General features: G+C 35.7%; 1 protein-coding gene and 1 pseudogene across 2 annotated transcripts; both read left to right on the top strand.

Annotated features, from left to right (window-relative positions):
• Positions 1–1,071: 1,071 nt before the first annotated feature.
• LOC306872857 (putative cysteine--tRNA ligase, mitochondrial) lies at positions 1,072–9,250 on the top strand (annotated as a pseudogene). The gene is made up of 15 exons: positions 1,072–1,316; positions 1,398–1,448; positions 1,730–1,847; positions 1,979–2,050; positions 2,129–2,234; positions 2,349–2,429; positions 2,717–2,846; positions 4,187–4,320; positions 4,463–4,530; positions 4,628–4,694; positions 4,802–4,940; positions 5,421–5,543; positions 5,885–5,980; positions 8,543–8,758; positions 9,071–9,250. The product of its transcript is annotated as a putative cysteine--tRNA ligase, mitochondrial (transcript).
• Positions 9,251–10,048: 798 nt separating this feature from the next.
• LOC306872848 (ras-related protein Rab-20-like) lies at positions 10,049–14,626 on the top strand. The gene is made up of 2 exons (XM_079421722.1): positions 10,049–10,430; positions 13,494–14,626. Exons 1-2 carry the CDS (start codon positions 10,241–10,243, stop codon positions 14,039–14,041), a joined length of 738 nt encoding a protein of 245 aa, XP_079277848.1. The 5' UTR covers positions 10,049–10,240; the 3' UTR covers positions 14,042–14,626.
• Positions 14,627–18,552: the final 3,926 nt, after the last annotated feature.

The following is an 18,552-nucleotide window of genomic DNA, read 5'->3' as shown; positions in this document are numbered from 1 at the left end:
AGTCGGTGAGATGAGTGTTATAAAAAATTGCACATTAACTCAACATTCATTACATGTTGTAAGAATCAGTGCACTAATAAATATATATAGTGCACTGATTTTTTTATGACAAAATTAACTAACTGAATGTGCAATTTTTTAATAACCCTTTTTTTTTACATAATAGCTACATAACACTCTTACCTACTCATATACACACTCTATCCCTCTCACATATGTATTTACCTCTCCCCACACACATTATATTTTTAATGACACTGATCATCACAGAACCCTTGCTCAGTATCTTGGTTGAGGAACCACATCATTTCACTTTCTTGCTGGATAACACACACACACACACACACACAAACAAACACGCATACATATTTATATGTTAGTGATATCTAAGTAATAACGTGCCTGTGTACAGTTGAAAACACATAAGCATGCTGAACTGTTGTTTACACACATGCACACATTGAAGTTGTTAACGTTTCTTCGTAAAGACAAAATGTTTATTTTTTTTACTTACCAGCACAGCAAACTTCTTTTTTTTAGCGGTTTGCAAACAATTAGACTTATCTTCTTGTCGATGATTTTTCCTGTTTCAAAATAATAAGTATGTGACGTATTTGGACACAGGCGTTGCTTGTGACGTCACGCTTGGATGTGGGCGGGGTTGGATGTCCACCGCAGGCTGCAGCGAGACACTCCTCACTTTTCGCCGCTCAGTACGTTAGGTGGCGACAGTGCTCCTAAAGAGTAAGTTAGGTTGCCATTGAACAATTAATAGAAGAAGAAGAACCCACTGCAAAACAAAATAGCCAGGAGAGAGATGTGTGTGTGTCAATGTGACAATATGGTGGTGTGTTGAGAGTTATGGACCCTTACAGTAGCTGAACTTTCCATGTGATGACACTGAAAACAAACAGATCGTGTAGACACATCGTGGACATTACACTATGAACAAATGGCTAAATCTACACATGTCATCAATCTAAATCGGAAAACACGCTAAAATGTGTAGAGATATTGATCGTCAAGGTTATGCAACATTAGTATTAGTATTATACTACCAAATGCAGTAAGATGAAAATGAGGCTTCCTTTAGCATTGATTGCAAATGTAAGACTACTTAATTCTGGCTTTAGAATCAGGCATTCGGTTCATAATGGTGTTACAAAAACGGCATTGCTGTCCAGTCATAATATATGCAGCCGAGCGGAGAGAAAGTGGATCAAACCTGCGGGGTTTGACACCGGTCTGAAGACTTACAACAGTCTCACCAAGCAGAAAGAACCTCTGGTTTTGGCACAAGAAAGAATTGCTACCTGGTAAGGCACATAGTGGTCCATAAGGTCAAACTGAGATTTTCTTACATGTACATTACACGTTCTTCTGTCACTTCCAGCCAGGTATAGCTGTGGACCTACTGTTTATGATCATGCCCATCTCGGTCATGCGTGGTAAGTTTTTCTGTTGATAGCTAGATGCAGAACGTTGAAAGAAGCACAGTTTGTTGTAGTGTTATTTTAGTATTATTGAGATAAGAGTTTTTAATTCATATTTTCCATTTTAATTTTAGGTAGTAGGTTTAGTCATTTTTTTTTGTTCTAGTAACTGATTACATGTAATCTTGATTATGCAGTCGGATTCCAAAAATAGTACCTGTAAATAAGTACCTGCAATTAGATTATATTACATTTTTACTTTATTCATTCCATCTTTTTTTCTTCCTTGCATGCAGCTCATATGTCAGATTTGACGTTCTGCAAAGGATCTTATCCAGAATTTTTGAAATTAATGTCATCCACGTCATGGTTATCACTGACATTGATGATAAAATAATACAAAGAAGCCTTGAGGTAAGTGTTAACTGATAATATATTGTTTAACTTCTGTTTCAGTAAATGCAAGATTAGTCATTTATGTGGAAGGCTGTAAATATTTAGCAATTTTAAGACATGTAAATAGTTTTATTTTATGTATTTTGCAGCAGAACATCTCGCCCACTGTCCTAGCAAGAATGCATGAGGAAGAGTTTAAGAGGGACATGCAAGCACTGCGGGTAAATCGCCACTTTTGGTTTATTGGGGTTTATCTTGTCTAAAATATTTATTTGAATGATCTTCGTTCATTTGTCCAGGTTCTTCCTCCAGTTGTATACATGAGGGTGACAGACAACATACCCCAGATTGTAGCTTTTATAGAGTGTATTATTGGAAATGGACATGCCTATGTCACAAGTCAAGGTGCCACTCTCTATTTTGTTGACACTTACAGGTCAAGGCTTTCTTGTTGAATGTTTTTCCCCCAACAGTGAATAGAAGATGAAACTGAATATCCAGTATTATTTTTTGATCCAGGGAACGTCTACTTCGACACCCAGTCAATTGGTAACCGCTATGGCAAGTTTGTGAAACTTGGAGGGATTGTTGGAGAGCTGGGTATGTTTATGATATTTTGTTTTTTTCTTGCAGGTCTTCATCAACAATAACAGTAAATGTAAATAGTTTCCTCAGTCTTTGTCACACATTTTTCCACTGCACATTTATGATTAAAAAATGTTATTGGGCTAACTGGAATAATGAACTAAAATCATATTACTGTTAATACTGTATATGCCATGTCTGTAGTTAAGAGAAGTCCATTTTTCATAATTAAAATGTCAATTAAAATGTATTAGAAGCTAACCTAAATAATGTTGAGTAATTAACAGTTTCTTGTATTTTAGGGGCTCAGGATAAAAGAGATCCAAGGGATTTTGCTCTGTGGAAAGCATCCAAACCACATGAACCTCATTGGGAATCACCTTGGGGACAAGGAAGACCTGGGTGGCACATTGAATGTTCTACGATTGCTAGGTATATGCCCTGTCAAACCAAATATCACTTTGACGTTGTGTCTGATTTTGAATGGCTGTCAATGGTACATTTACTCTGTATATACATAGTTTAAGGAAGTAGCTTGAAGAAATGTATCCTCTGTTCATACATAAACACAATATAATGGAGGTTTACCCATTATAAGTTAAGTCAGTTTTCAGTAGGTTTTATTATTTATGTGTACGTCTATGTAATTTCACAGTTAGAGGGGCTAGTTGTGATTTTATTGCTGTCCAAAGCCAGATTGTCTTTTTTTTCGCCACAAGACTTACTGTTTTTTGACACCAAAGATGGTGAGGTAGTTTATTGTACAGGGTGGGCCATTTATATGGATACACCGTAATAACATGGGAATGGTTGGTGATATTAAAGTCCTGTTTGTGGCACATTAGTATATGTGAGGGGGCAAACTCCTCAAGATGGGTGGTGGCCATGGTGGCCATTTAGAAGTCGGCCATCTTGGATAAAACTTTTGTTTTTTCAATAGGAAGAGGGCCATGTGACACATCAAACTTATTGGTAATGTCACAAGAAAAACAATGGTGTGCTTGGTTTAAACGTAACTTTATTCGTTCATGAGTTATTTACAAGTTTCTGACCACTTATAAAATGTGTTCAATGTGCTGCCCATTGTGTTGGATTGTCAATGCAACCCTCTTCTCCCACTTCTAATCAGTTTTTATTTAAAAAAAAAATGTATTTATATACATTAGGACTAATCGGTTTACTAGTTGGTTAAATAGTTAAATGTTTGCCTTATTTAAATAATAGGTTATTTCTGCTAATTTTCACCTTTTTTTAATAACATACATAATTTTGAGAGTTAAGAGTTAAACTTAAGAAAACCATTTAAACAATCAGTTTTCCTTTTTTAAATTGGATATTAAAATGAATACATAATAAATAATTGATTATTTTCCTATAACTAAATTTGTCATTGTGTTGAAAGTGTGAATGACCACAAGAGACATGCGTTTCCAGGTTTCGTAGGATTACAGAACTCACTCCTCCCGTATGAATAAATGGTTATTTGAACGCTTGAGTTTTATTGCTGAGGAGGCATGCAAATATGTTTTTACAGATGTAGGTATAAAAGAAAAAAAAATTACAAGCCTCTTTTTTATGGGTGAGGAATGGATTTCTAGGGATGAATGGCAGATGTAGCAGTATTGCCCATTTATTAAAGGTAACAGGAATGTACATTTATCATACCACATTGGAATGTATTATAAAATCTTGCCCCCATCAAAGAAAATATGAAACAGAATCATATAATGAAATGGTAACATCCATAAACACTCGTTTTCTCTTATCTGCAGTTCAGTGTTTGGAAGTCAGTTGGACATCCACTCTGGAGGAATCGACCTTGCCTTCCCACATCATGAGAATGAGATTGCCCAGTCTGAGGCGTATCATCAGTGTGAACAATGGGTAAACTACTTCCTGCACTCCGGTAATGAACTTATTCATCTGGTTTAAGTAGTATTAGTTGTAAAATTATAGGTTGCATACTGTAACATAGAATCTGTGAAAATGTAGTTTTATTGTTGCTGACTTGGAAGAAAATTTAATAAAACCTTTATTACGTTTTCAAGGACACCTTCATTTGAAAGGAAGCGTAGAGAAGATGTCAAAATCCTTGAAGAATTATGTAACAATAAAGGTAACAAGTTATACTGATATGATATAAGTGTAAAATTATGTCTTATATTATTAATACATTACAGTGTATTTTAAATCTAACTCTCTTCATAATCTAGGATTTTCTGAAATCTTACACTGCAAATGAGTTTAGACTTTTCTGCCTTCTGACCAGATACAGATCAGGTATATGTTACATGCTGAAAGGGACTCCTGAAAGTAATCCTCCTGCAGTTTTGCAGCCAAAACCGCTAGATATTTTACATTTACTGTGGGTCTTTTAAACCTTCCAGCAATCGACTATAGTGATGCAAGCATGCATGAAGCCCGATCTACCCTGTCCACCATCTCTGCCTTCTGCCACAATGCACAGGCCTACATGCAAGGCCACTCACAGTGCCAGCCTATAGAGGAGGGAATTCTATTGGAGAGGTAAAGACAGATCACATTCATGGTCTAATATACATTATGAACAGCAGAATGACATGAATTAAGATGGCGTGCAGAGACTTATATATGAACTGTGTATCATGCAAAGGATTTAATTCCAGTTTTGTGGTCTGTATGTGCCTTACACTTATTGAAAAATAAAAAAGCAGTCAAAACTGGCTTTACAGATAAATACATCCCTCACTTTGACCTGGAAACCTTGTCAAATGGGATAAAACTTTCCACTGTTATGGATGCCACCATCTTTTATAGTTACTTCATACATTGTCAGTATGGTTCAGGTGTTATTCACAGCTATATAGTGAGAATAGAAAAGGGGCTTGACTCAATGAACAGAACAATTATAGAATCACACCTCATAATAAATACATTTATAATTCCCAAACATTTGACTGTTAATATAGCCTAGAAGAGCTGATGATGAAAATGTCTCCAGCTTCTTTTTGTCTCCTCTGTCTTTGTTTGGTCTGCTACACAGTCCAGCGTTCGGCAAGCACTCGCTGATGATTTTGACACCCCAAAACTGTGGATGCCATTATGAGCCTCATTCACCATGGCAACTGTCAGCTTCAGCCTGCTACTAAGGTAACATCATAGGGTAGGTCACTGAGGCCTCAAATTTACATTTACATTTATTCATTTAGCTGACGCTTTTATCCAAAGCGACTTACAATTGCTATATATGTCAGAGGTCGCACGCCTCTGGAGCAACTAGGGGTTAAGTGTCTTGCTTAGGGACACATTGGTGTCTCACAGTGGATTCGAACCCCGGTCTCTCACACCAAAGGCATGTGTCTTATCCACTGCGCCATCAACCCCCTATATAATGACAAATTCTTTGTCATTATACAAAATTGTACATTTTAAATTGTACATCTTTAATTAGACGTTTTATATTAATATTTATTAGTCAGAGATGTTTCTAGGTTGATGGGCTGAGGAGTCCTGCTGTATTTGGAGCCATGCTGTCCTATGTCAGAGAAATCATGGGTGTTTTTGGAGTTGATCTATTGGACAGAAAGGTACAGAAGCAAGACCAAACAGTGGTGCATGAGGGAAATATTCTCAACTCATTTTGAAATGGTCATTATTAGCAATTCCATTCTGTGGCACAGGAATTTCACAAAGCAGCTTTTAGGATTAGAGCCCTGCACGGGCCTCAAATTTAGGCCCTAGCCCAGCCCTGGCCCGAGACGCTCAGGCCCTAGCCCGGCCCACGTACGACAGCTTATCAGAATTACCAGCCCGAGTCCGACCCGAGCCCGTCTTTTTTCCCTCTTCTCCTAAAACAGTTTATACTACTGTTTCGGCTACTAAAATAGTTCAGTTTTGTGTGTAATGGCAAACTTATTATATGTTGTTTAGTTTTTTTATTAAGTTAATTTAGAAAAACGTTTCGTTAAATAGCGTATAAGTTTTTGTTTTTTTAAAGTAACGACCAAGCGGCCAGCGGCATGAGCTGATCATAGCCTATGTTTGATAAATTTAGCTCAAATCATCACGACTTGCCTAAAATAAAGTCTATAGATATACTAAAACAGTTAAAGTATATAACAATGTTTAAACGTTAAACCTGCGCTATAATAATAATGTGCGCTAGCCTATATCTAAGTTTGTGTGGAGAGTGGAAGCTAAAGCGCGCTCTGCAGGACATGGAGGCATCAGCGCAAACACTTGCATTGTTTTCCCATGGAAACAAATTAAAATAGCCCACGCAGTCATTATTTATTTTTATTTTTTGATAAAGGTAAGAGTAATACATCATTCGGACCTGTAAAGGGTCTACTTCTATTTGTGTGCACTCACAATACCAACAAAGGGTAGTTCTTTTATAAAACAAAGAAAACAAACATGATGCGCTTTCTGCCGTCTTGTCTTGAACAGGAGCGCTTCACAAAAATGAACTGAAGCTGAGTGAATACATGTCTCACAGACATGATAAATATATCTACAGAAAGCTTTAAATTATTACTTAACGAAATAAAACACTCGAAAACAAAAACTCTTTCATTATAATCTTAATCATAATCAATAAAGATGCATTTCTCTCTAAAGGCGCGTCTAATGAGGAGACGGTGAGTCAGGATCAGCAACTTCATCCTTGCGACACAGACTCAGAAAACATTAGTTTATTAGTAAATAATTAAAATATCTCCTTACTATTTCCCGCAGACACATTCATGGTTATGTTTGCTGGGGTTTTCAGCAAACTTTAGCCTATTGCGTGCATTTGAACGCAGAACTATTCCTCTGCGCTGATGTTACTTGCGCACGCTGCTGCTGCGGGACACTAAACACCAATGAGCTGCTCTCAGTCGCGGCACGGTCTCGTGTTGTTTCTACCAGCGCGGCAATGTTTTTCATCACTAATTGATGGATGTCTACAATATAAAAATAAGGAAAAATCCAAAACAGGCCCGAGGCCCGGCCCGCGTCTGAACTATGACGTGAAAATTGGCCCGAAGCCCGGCCCTAGAGGCGTAAAAAAGTCGGGGCCCGTCAGGCCCAGGCCGAGATGCAGGGCTTTATTAAGGATTGATGAATAGATGGAAGGAAGGAAATAAATTAAACAATTTATATTCAATAGGCAATAGATATTGTTGATTGCAAGATACTTTGGCTTTCAATAATAACTTTTTATTTTTAAAGATCAATTTTTTGGCATTTTTGCAAAATTTTGGACAGATCAGATCTGACAGGAAGTGAAGTGGGAGAGAGATAGGGGGCAGGATCGCGGAAGGTCCTTGAGCCAGGATTCGAACTCGGGACGCCCGTAGTGTAACAATGCTGTATGTCCGCGTGCTGTGCTGCCCGCAAGGCTATTGGTGTCAACTCAATAATAATTTATGTAATGTTCAGATATAGGAAATACATCAGGGTCGGAAATTAATGGGCACTTGGGGCAAAAATGGCACTAAGATTTAATATGTTATCTTTTTCATTTTCACTCATTATTTTGCACATACATTGAAAGTCTGTGAAACAAACAATTTTAAACTTAAAAAATTACATAAAGAAATCATAAAAGGAATGGAATGGAATCGAGGCTTATGGAGTGACACAATTGCTTAATATAATTTATATGAACAGATTTAAATACAGGCTTTTATTCACACATAAGCTCAACCATTGCATGAGAACAAACCTCATTGTTTGTCACAAGTCAAGCATGAGAGCTTCTTTTTATCTTTTTTTTGTGGCATGTGATCAGTTGTGTAGCCACTACACTGTAGCCATTAGCCCAACACATGTCTACTGGACAAACGATGCAGTGATCTCCTTATTGCAACACGATTTAAGTAATCTCACAAATACTTTCCATCATAACTTACAGTAAAAACATGATGTAATTATGAGACTCATTGGTATAAAGGGTATAAAATAATTAATATTTTAAACTGGGGAGTTAGCTTTGAGTTTTGAAACTTGCAGTATGTTTTTATTGTAGAGTAACCTGGTATATGTATAAATATCAAGAACAAAATGACGAAAAAATGTTCTTCCTTGTAGGCATTGACATCCTGTTTCTTCATAAAATTAAAACACTGCAACACTTTAAATCCTTTGTACTCTGTGTCCCTTAGGAAGTCCATGATTCCTCTGGAGTTTTAAATAATGTGGTAGAGGAATTGGTGCATTTTCGGATTAAGGTTCGTGAATTTGCTCTTTCTGTGGAAGATCAAGATCCCCACACTGGCTCTGAAATTCAGAAAAGGCATCCACAGCCAGACAGAGTGCCCTTGCTGAAGGCCTGTGATACCTTAAGGAATAATCTAGCACCCCTTGGAGTCCACATTAAGGTAAGATTTCATCCTATTCGACTAAGTGCAGAAGAGCGTTCAAAGGAAAATTCATGGTTATTATTTAAGCTTGGTAAACTGTAGAAATACCTTTTTATTTTCAAAAACCCAAAGGCATAATTGCAAAGTAATCGGACTTCCTGAGATTTTTTAAAAGTCACCAAATATTTATCTACCCTTATGATGCAAATGTTCCTTTGCATATTCTTTATTGATCCCTTGAACTCTTGTAAGACCATCCAGTGCCTTCTGAGAAAGCACACTGCAAGACTCACTGTGGTTTACATTGCTAAATTTAGATTTTGGTTTCAGGATAGAGGCACAAACTCCACATGGGAAATAACAAGAAGAGGAGAGACAAGGAAGAATTACCCACTTACTGAATTGGGACCAAAATGTATCTATTAGAACACAAGCTGTTTGTATCTTAGTGGTGATTCTTTGTAAAGTTTTCCTCTCTTCAAAGAAATTAGTTTTACTGAAAAGCCTTGCAAAAAAAAAAAAAAAAAAAAGATTAGTTCTATAATGCAACTAAAGCTGTAACTCCTCTAGTAATCATAACCACATCTTGTGTCTGATGATAATGTTTGTAATTGTTAATAAAACAACTCTGTTCTTAGTTTAACGCTTAGTTTAATGACTTTTTGTATGATATTTGTCTCAGTAAAGGACATTAGGACAAACTAAAGGACATTTCTCAACCATTTCTGCTAGAAATTACACAAGTCAAGGATCGTGATTGACCTCCACTGTCTGATGATCATCAGTTAAACATAATATTTGATGTTTGTTTGGTTGAAAACTTGTGTGCAGTGTCTGTTTCTGTTCACAACATACTTTATTATGGTTTTTCTGGGAAGATTTGTCTTTTGATATCTGACACATCTGACATTATGAAGAGGCTCCCTAAAGACCTCTGTCATTCATTTTCTCTTTAAATGGGGAAGAATAAAGATAAAATATGTAAGTATCAAAAATAAAAACAAAGACTGTCATAATCATTATGAATTGGCGCAAATTAAAGGTCTGAAGTAGACGTTGTAATGTAACATTCCTAAATAAAAAAGACACAAATAGGATGGGAACAATAAAGATTGCTTTATAAGATCCAAGTGATTAAAAAAAAAAAAAAAATCTAATCTTGCTTTGGTCTTCTGTGTGACGACATTTGGAGTTTCAATCGGGATTTTTTGCATTGTGCCATTGAGTTTCCTGTTTCGTCGTTGCTAGAAGTGAAATTATAAGTGGGAGCACTGCTCTTTTAAAAGGACCATGTATGTTTATGTTTAGGCAGGAACAAGTCCGTTTCAACTCGCCAAAGCCCAGAAGACCTGCTGCGATCTGCTCCTTAAAGTGTTTCTACAATACGAGCCAAAATTAACAACCACTTGTTGAACGGCGCGCATTTGTTATGGATCGCGGAGCTGGAAGTCTATAATTTTGAGATAATCGTTTTATCACTGAGTTTTCAACCTTAAACCCATGCCTGCTGCTGGGAAAATGAGAAAGCCTATTATTAAAATGGTAATCCTGGGAGACATGAATGTAGGGAAAACGTCCCTGCTGCACAGATACACAGAGAGAAGCTTTAAGGAAACTTTAAGCACAATCGGCGGAGCGTTCTTCTTGAAGCAGTGGGGTCCGTACAACATCTCTATCTGGGACACAGCGGGTAAGATTGATGGAAGTCCGTCCAAATTTTGCAGTTTGACAGTTTTGGCCAATACAACGGAGATAATAAGAAACCTGCAGTTAAAGGTGCTTATCGAAAACATTAAATGAATAGGTTATAGCCTAGTTATTGTAGAGGGAGTACTAATATAAATGATAAATAAACAACAACAACATATATATATATATATATATATATATATATATATATATATATGTATATAAAAAATCTTGTAAGTTCCCGAATGTCCCTGATCCAATGACACGGAAAATCATTCATCTAAATAAATCTAATTGAGCACGATCTGCCAAAATGAACTATATTTATGTGAACAGTTTTTTATTTATTTATTTGCATTTATTTATACCCCTTTTATCTTTTGCTAATTTCTAAAAGCAGTAGCCTAAGTGAACCAATAAAAAAAAGGGAAAGAAAAACTCATTGCATCATAGTCATATTGCATCACTGACTGCAGTTGTCTCGTGTTCTTTGTAGGATTTTGGTAGTTTCAGCAATAATGTGGATTTTCTTTTCTCACAGAATTTTAGCAGTCATTGATAAGAAGCATATCTTCATGCACATTTGCTGAATGCAAGCAACAGTTCTAAATGTTGTATTCCATCAAACTATTTAAACTGTTTTTGATTTTTTAAAGACATGTTAAAGATTAAAGCAAAAGGATATTTGACTGTTCTGGCCTTTATCTAAACATGTCGATGAGGGTAACGTTTTTGTAGCTGTGATAGTATGGCTCAGCTGATTTTACATCCTGTAAGAACTGGCTCCTGATTCAAAGACATTGGCTGCATTGTTAGCTGTTGCTGTAGCTCATTGATTTTTATTTTTTTTCACATAGCCTACTGCACATTGCACAAACATCTCATTTTAACTGACAAGGAAAACAAACAACAGCTTCTTATTTAACACTAAAATTAATTTTAAAAATGGTCATTAAATTGAAAATTTCATTTTATTTAATTATTTAAAATGAAATTAAATTTAATACATAAAATATGCAAAATAGTTGGAATTTAGCTATTTTAGTTACTTAGGAGTATTCCCTTCCACCACTTAAAACTGTATAATTGTACTGTACGTATTTAACCCCTTTTATTCCACCCGACCCCCCCATGACATGGAAAATCATTCATCTAAATAAATCTAATTGAGCATGATCTGCCAAAATTAACTATATTTGTGTGGGCAATTTTTTTATTTTATTTTTATTTATTTAACACTAAAATAAAAAAAATCATTAAATTGTTGGTATTTAGTTATTTAGAAGGAACATTCTCTTCCACCACTTAAAATTGTATTATTGTATTATACAATGTATGTATTTAACCCCTTTTATTAGACCCCCCCCCCCCATTTTTTTTTATTATAACCCCTTTTAAACTCAATTTATTACTGCTTGATAAACTTACTATGGCTGAAAAACGTATTTAATTTTTTTTTTTTTTTATTTGTGTCTTTTAGTTTGTCATATTGTTTGTAATTTGTTTCTTTATTCTTATTTTTAATAACAAAAATAAAATAAAGTAACAATTATATCGTCAAATAAGATTATGGTAATACTGCCCACCCTTACCCTTTATATGCCAACCCATTATTCACATATGCTTTGTAGAAACAAAAATGACATCAGTAATGGACTTAATGCAATAATGCAACTAAGGCATTCCAGAGTATTTAAAAGCAGAAATGTCTGTCAACATTTACTCAACCTTATGAACAAGCACAAATCATTTTCTTTGTTCTGTGAAGCACAATAATTAAGTGTTAATATTAACATGATACATTTTCACATGGCTCTTTTCCATAAAATGAAAGGGAATGGTTTTCTGAAGCCATAGATGTAGCTATGAGGAACAGAAATTTCCCAGCTGAATGTGCAAAAAAATTATAGTGACCCCATAAACATGTTCAGAAGAAATCATTACCTTGAGATGGGGTTGAAAGGAACATAAAAACGGAACATTATTTGATTTAATTGTTAGTATGCTACATTAATAGATTGGCCTCAATGTTCTTACTTCATTAAAGAAGTTACACAAACATTAAAATGTTGCCATTATATACCTACTCTCATGTTGTGTGACACACATATACTGTCATTTTTTTGTGATCCTGACACAACAGTTCTCTAATTGACAGGTCATTGGAGGGCAAGATTAATGAATAACAACTTAAATTTCATTGTTTTCTGCTCTGACAGCAGTTTGTTCTTCCACAGCTTTGCAGCATACTATGAACAATCACTGTAAATAATTATTCTTTCCCAAAAAAAAAAAAGATAATATTAATAATAAATAATACATAAAAAATAAAAAAAACCTAACAGGAATATTCTCAAAATAAATAAAATAAATTAATATAACTTTTTTTAATGTGAGTATATTGCAAAAAGTAATTTATTCCAGTGATGCAAAGCTGAATTTCAGCAGGCATTATTCCAGGATTCAGTGTCACACGATCCTTCAGAGATCATTCTAATATGCTGATTTGCTGCGTAGGAAACATTTCTTATTATAATCAGTGTTGAAAACATTTGTGTTGCTTCAAATTTTTGTGGAAACCATAATGCACTATAAAATTCAAAGGTTTTGTGTTTTAAAAGAGTAAACATAAAATATAAACTGTTATCAGCAAGGATTAAATTCATCAAAAGTGGCAGCAAAGACATTTATAAGATTTCTTTTGCTGTTTGTTTGTTTTGCTATTTATCATACAATCCTGAAAAAAACCTTTTCCACAAAAATGTGAAGCAGCACAACTGCTTGCAACATTCATGAATAATAAGAAATGTTTCTTGAGCAGCAAATTAGAATAATTTCTGGAGAACACTGAAGACTAAATCAATGGCTGCTGAAAATTCAGCTTTTCATCACATGAAAAAAATGACAATATAATAACATTTTGCAGTATTACTGTTTTTATTTTATTTTTGATCAAATCATTTCAGCCTTGATGAGCAGAAGAGACTTCTATCAAAAGCATAAAGTTCAAACTTGAAATGTTGGCAGTTTTTAATATCTGTATTTCTGTTTCTTATTTCATCAGGTCGTGAACAGTTCCACGGTCTGGGCTCCATGTATTGTCGTGGCGCTGCAGCCATCATTCTCACGTATGATGTCACAAACTGGCAGAGCTTTGTAGAGCTTGAAGATCGCTTCCTCTCTCTCACTGACTCAGCCAAAAGTGACAGCATATTTGCCATTGTGGGCAACAAAGTTGACCTCACTGACCCTCAAGCCCATGTTATGACCCTGGAGGAAGTCGGGGCAGAAGAGGGTAGTGTGCTTCCCCTTCCATCCTTTCCCACACCTCCAGACTTTCCCTTGCACAAACAGGTGAGTCAGGAAGATGCCATAGCACTGTACAACCGCATAATTCGCTATAAGGCACTAGAGGGCGCCAGCCCACCAGCGGACAAGATGTGCTTCGAGACGAGTGCTAAGACTGGATTTAATGTAGATGTTATGTTTGAGACACTCTTTGATCTGGTGTTGCCATCCATCGTTCAAAAACGCTCCCAAAATGAGTCGCCGATATTGTATTTGGAGGACAATAATGAAGAGGGGATGAAGAGCAAAAGGAATTGTTGCTAATGAAAATATTTGCTGAAGAGCATCTGGAGTCTTGCATGAATATCCATTTATTTATGGACACTGTTATTTGATCTGTTTCAGAACGGTTTACTGTCATAGTAAATATTGTACATTGTCAGTAAACACGTGCACATTGATATCTCTGTTCTGACTCATATGTCAGTGTGTGTCTGTTTATATGTTTGAGATAATCTTGATCACTTGCTTCTGAACTCTATAAATAGTTGACTAGTGATTTTTTTTTTTACAAATGTGCATCAAAGATAATATACACTGTTTAGAGTACCAAGCATTTTTTTCTACATTTTAAAACTATTTTATTTTGAATTCATTTACTGTGATTACATTATAAAAATTAGTGTTTATATATGATCTTTAATTACTCGTGACTTATTTTGAATTTGGTTTATGAATATAATTTATACATACAGCAGAAGACAGTGTACACAATTGCAGAAAACAACCCTAATTCGTGAACAGACTGTTTACACGGTCAGCATTTCCTTATATGAGAGAATAACAAAAGATTAATGAGCAGTGTTGTGTCATATTTACATGTAAATAAATAAATGTCTTAACAGCTGCATTATGTCTGCAACTATCATATATTTACCCTAACATTTCCAAGAGAATTGTGATGTTGTTTTGCTCTCTGGGTTTGTCTTCTACTCCAGCTCAGACTATAACATTTGGCCTGAATTAAATTTGTAAAACACACACCCACACCGACTCGCCGCATATTAGAACACAATTCCTTTAAAAAAAAAAAAAAAAAAAAATAGAAATCTAATTTGTTTCAAAATTATGTAATTAAACATAGAATTGTGAAAATATTGCAATATGGTATTAGTTTCTTAGGTCTGCATGAAACAAGCTACTGAATATAATTGCCAGTTTACAAAAGATATTTCCGTCAACTGGTTGTTTGGTCTTATATCTCTTATCTTGCTGTATCTTATATCTCGTAGGTTGAAGTCCATTTTTTATTCTTATCAGAAACATGCAGAGTGGGGGGAGGGAAGGGCATGAGTCTGTGAAAGTCTTTTTTTAGTACATACTTAGTTGAGAGTTTGCACTACTGTGCAAGACTTCGTAATCCATTTTTTTTTTCCAAAAGGCATTCAAAGTAATTGTATATTGTCCAGAGTTTGAGTTTACATACATGCAAGTTAAAATATGTGCTTGGTTAAAGATCTGTGGCTATACAGACCAAATAAAGATGTGTGCTGTCTCGGACTGAAGTCCATTACAAGGGTCTTACGGGACATGGGAGTTAAAAAAAAAAAAAAACCTACACGCCCAAAAGTTAAGCAGAAACCTTGATTAGTCAACATTACAGTATGTTTTCAGAATTAGTTCAGAAAAGTTTTACAAAGAGGTTGTCTGAAGCAGGGAGAACCCACAATTGTGTGATGCATGGTTACTTTTACATAGTGGACGTCCAGGCGGCTACCATGCTTCTGCAATGGCAGAATTGTTGCTCCGGATACAGATTGCCTTCTGCACCTTAGCCAGATCTTCTCTGGGCACAACGGTGGGCGGCCGGTAGTTGGTGCTGACCTTAAACCTTATCGGACACCAGTCTATGAACTGGATAGAGCGCCATGTCTTGATTTCGGCTATGGCACCATACAACAAACTGCAGGCCATGTATTTTCCACGTCAAGGGTCACACCACCCTCTGGTTTAATGGTACAAAGGAGAGTAGGGGACCAGTGGGAAGTGGATGCCAGGATACAGAACCAGGATACTCTGGAACTCTGTGAGGATTATGTTTAGGCCACCAGCAAAGAACACTGATGCTGTAATAGAGGGAACAATCTGGGCGATAAGCCTGTTCAGATTGGTGTAGTAAGTTTCGCTTGCAAATGTCATAGATGGCTTCATTATACACCATGAAAGAGCAGTCAGAGTGCTCAAGAATGGTGTGATAAGGATCAAGTTATAGGGCTTCTGCTTCCAGCAAGAATTACCCATCTGGAAACCTGCTTGACTAATATGTATGGAGATGCCCTCCCTCTAGTTCAATCAATGTAAATCACAAGCACACGTTAAATGCAGTGAAGTGGTAAAGCAATATGTGACCCTGGACCACAAAACCAGTCTTAAGTCGCTGGGGTATATTTATAGCAATAGCCAAAAATACATTGTATGGGTCAAAATTATCGAGTTTTCTTTTATGCCAAAAATCATTAGGATATTAAGTAGAAATCATATTTTTACCGTAAATTTCTTACCATAAATATACCAAACTTCATTTTTGATTAGTAATACGCATAGCTAAGGACTTAATTTGGACAACTTTAAAGGCAATCTTCTCAATATTTAGATTTTTTTTACACCCTCAGATTCCAGATTTTTAAATAGGTTGTATCTCGGCCAAATATTGTCCAATTTCTAAAAGAAAACAACACACCTCCACAGCTAGACCAAACTAGCCACATGATGTTGATTTATATTGATCTCAAATCAGTGGGGTGTGACTTTAAATTAATTCTACCTGAGATAATGCTATATGAAGAGAATTAGTCTTGTAGATTACATGAACAGTTTTCAGTTTCAAAATATTGCAATATGGTATTAGTTTCTTAGGTCTGCATGAAACAAGCTACTGAATATAATTGCCAGTTAACAAAATATTTTCGTCAACTGGTTGTTTGGTCTTATATCTCTTATCTTGCTGTATCTTATATCTCTTAGGTTGAAGTCCATTTTTTATTCTAATCAGAAACATGCAGAGTGGGGGGAGGGAAGGGCATGAGTCTGTGAAAGTCTTTTTTTTAGTACATGTTTAGTTGAGAGTTTGCACTACTGTGCAAGACTTGGTAATCCATTTTTTATATTTTTTTCAAAAGGCATTCAAAGTAATTGTATAATGTCCAGAGTTTGAGTTTACATACATGCAAGTTAAAATATGCTTGGTTAAAGATAAGATTTACCTTTAAGCTCTGTGGCTATACAGACCAAATAAAGATGTGTGCTGTCTCGGACTGAAGTCCATTACAAGGGTCTTTTTTTAAATAAGTTGTATCTCGGCCAAATATTGTCCAATTTCTAAAAGAAAACAACTTACTTCCACAGCTAGACCAAACTAGCCACATGATGTTGATTTATATTGATCTCAAATCAGTGGGGTGTGACTTTAAATGAATTCTACCTGAGATAATGCTATGAAGAGAATTAGTCTTGTAGATTACATGAACAGTTTTCAGTTTCAAAATAACGTCATTTTATTTGTATAAGGGAAAGTATTTTTTTCTACTCCTGTGGGGTGTTATTTGTGCTTTTCCTTTTCATCTCATGGAAATGGTCCTCATTTAAGTCTTGGAGGTCTCTTGCAAGAAATGGTCATTATTTTTATCTTATTTGAAATAACCTTTCTACAGGGCTAAGTAGGGTTAAGGGTTAAGTAGGTAAACATTTAAAATGTCTTTAAGCATTGTGTTAAATTTGCATACATCTTACTACAAACTAGGAAAGTAAATGTGCTTCATATTAAGTGCTTAAATTTTGTGGGACGGTATTTGTAAGAAATTGCAATTCTGTTTTTTCCACTTATTTGAAATACACATTTCTTCAGGTCTGTTAAACTTGACAAATATTGCAGTTTTTGACAATTTTGTTGAATTTGGATGCATGCTATTCCAAAGTGCCAAGGTACAACGACACCGTATTAGGTGTACTGATAGTAGCATAGTGTAGGAGGTCACTTGTAAGCAATGGCCATAATTGAGAAATATTGCAATGTTTTAGAGCATTTTTGTTGAACAAAAGAACCACTTGCCTCAACATTACATACAAAAGCTCTTGGCATTGGAAATAAACAGTGGCGCCTCCATATTAGAGCCGATTACGGATACTGAGGAATCCCTTACTGGCCTTATGTCCAGGGTGTTTCCCTGCCTTTGCACCAAGACACTGGAATAGGCTAAAGCATCCCTGCGACCCTACATACAACAAGCGGTTTGGAGAATGGATGGATGTAGAAATGATCTGGTAGAAGTCTAATAGAGAAATTGCTTAAATCTGAGGCATCAAAACTGAAATAGCATGACAATTTATTTAACAAAAAACTGATGTAAAAAAAAAAGGATCACAAAATCACAAAACGTTCTTTTTTACAGGCAATACTTTACAAACAAGTTTTCTCATTTGAATCACTATGAGCAACCATGTCATATGACAAAGGAGCAACACAGTGCATAATTAAATGCCATGGATTTTTTAAAAAGTTATACGAAATGTCATTTGATTTCCTCGATGCAACACCATCCAATAGGCCAGGGGTCTCCAACCCTGCTCATGGAGAGCTACCATCCTGAAGATTTCAGCTCCAACCCCAATCAAACACACCTGAACCAGCTAATCAAGGTATTCAGGGCTACTTGATAATTACAGACAGGTGTGTTGCAGCAGGGTTGGAACTGAAATCTGCAGGATGGTAGCTCTCCAGGAGCAGGGTTGGAGATCCCTGCAATAGGCCAATAGTAAAACATTATACTAGTACAAAT

Source organism: Barbus barbus (assembly GCF_936440315.1).
Source record: "Barbus barbus genome assembly, chromosome: 7".
Classification (NCBI taxonomy): domain Eukaryota; kingdom Metazoa; phylum Chordata; class Actinopteri; order Cypriniformes; family Cyprinidae; genus Barbus; species Barbus barbus.
Note: the sequence above shows the minus strand (reverse complement) of the source record. Positions and strands in the feature narration are given on the sequence as shown.

What these genes read in the sequence shown, in the direction of transcription:
- LOC306872848 (XM_079421722.1), top strand. Translation starts at nt 10,241, where the DNA reads ATGCCTGCTGCTGGGAAAATGAGAAAGCCTATTATTAAAATGGTAATC. An exon ending in CTCTATCTGGGACACAGCGG is followed by an intron (nt 10,431 to 13,493) that starts GTAAGATTGATG and finishes TTATTTCATCAG; the next exon opens with GTCGTGAACAGTTCCACGGT.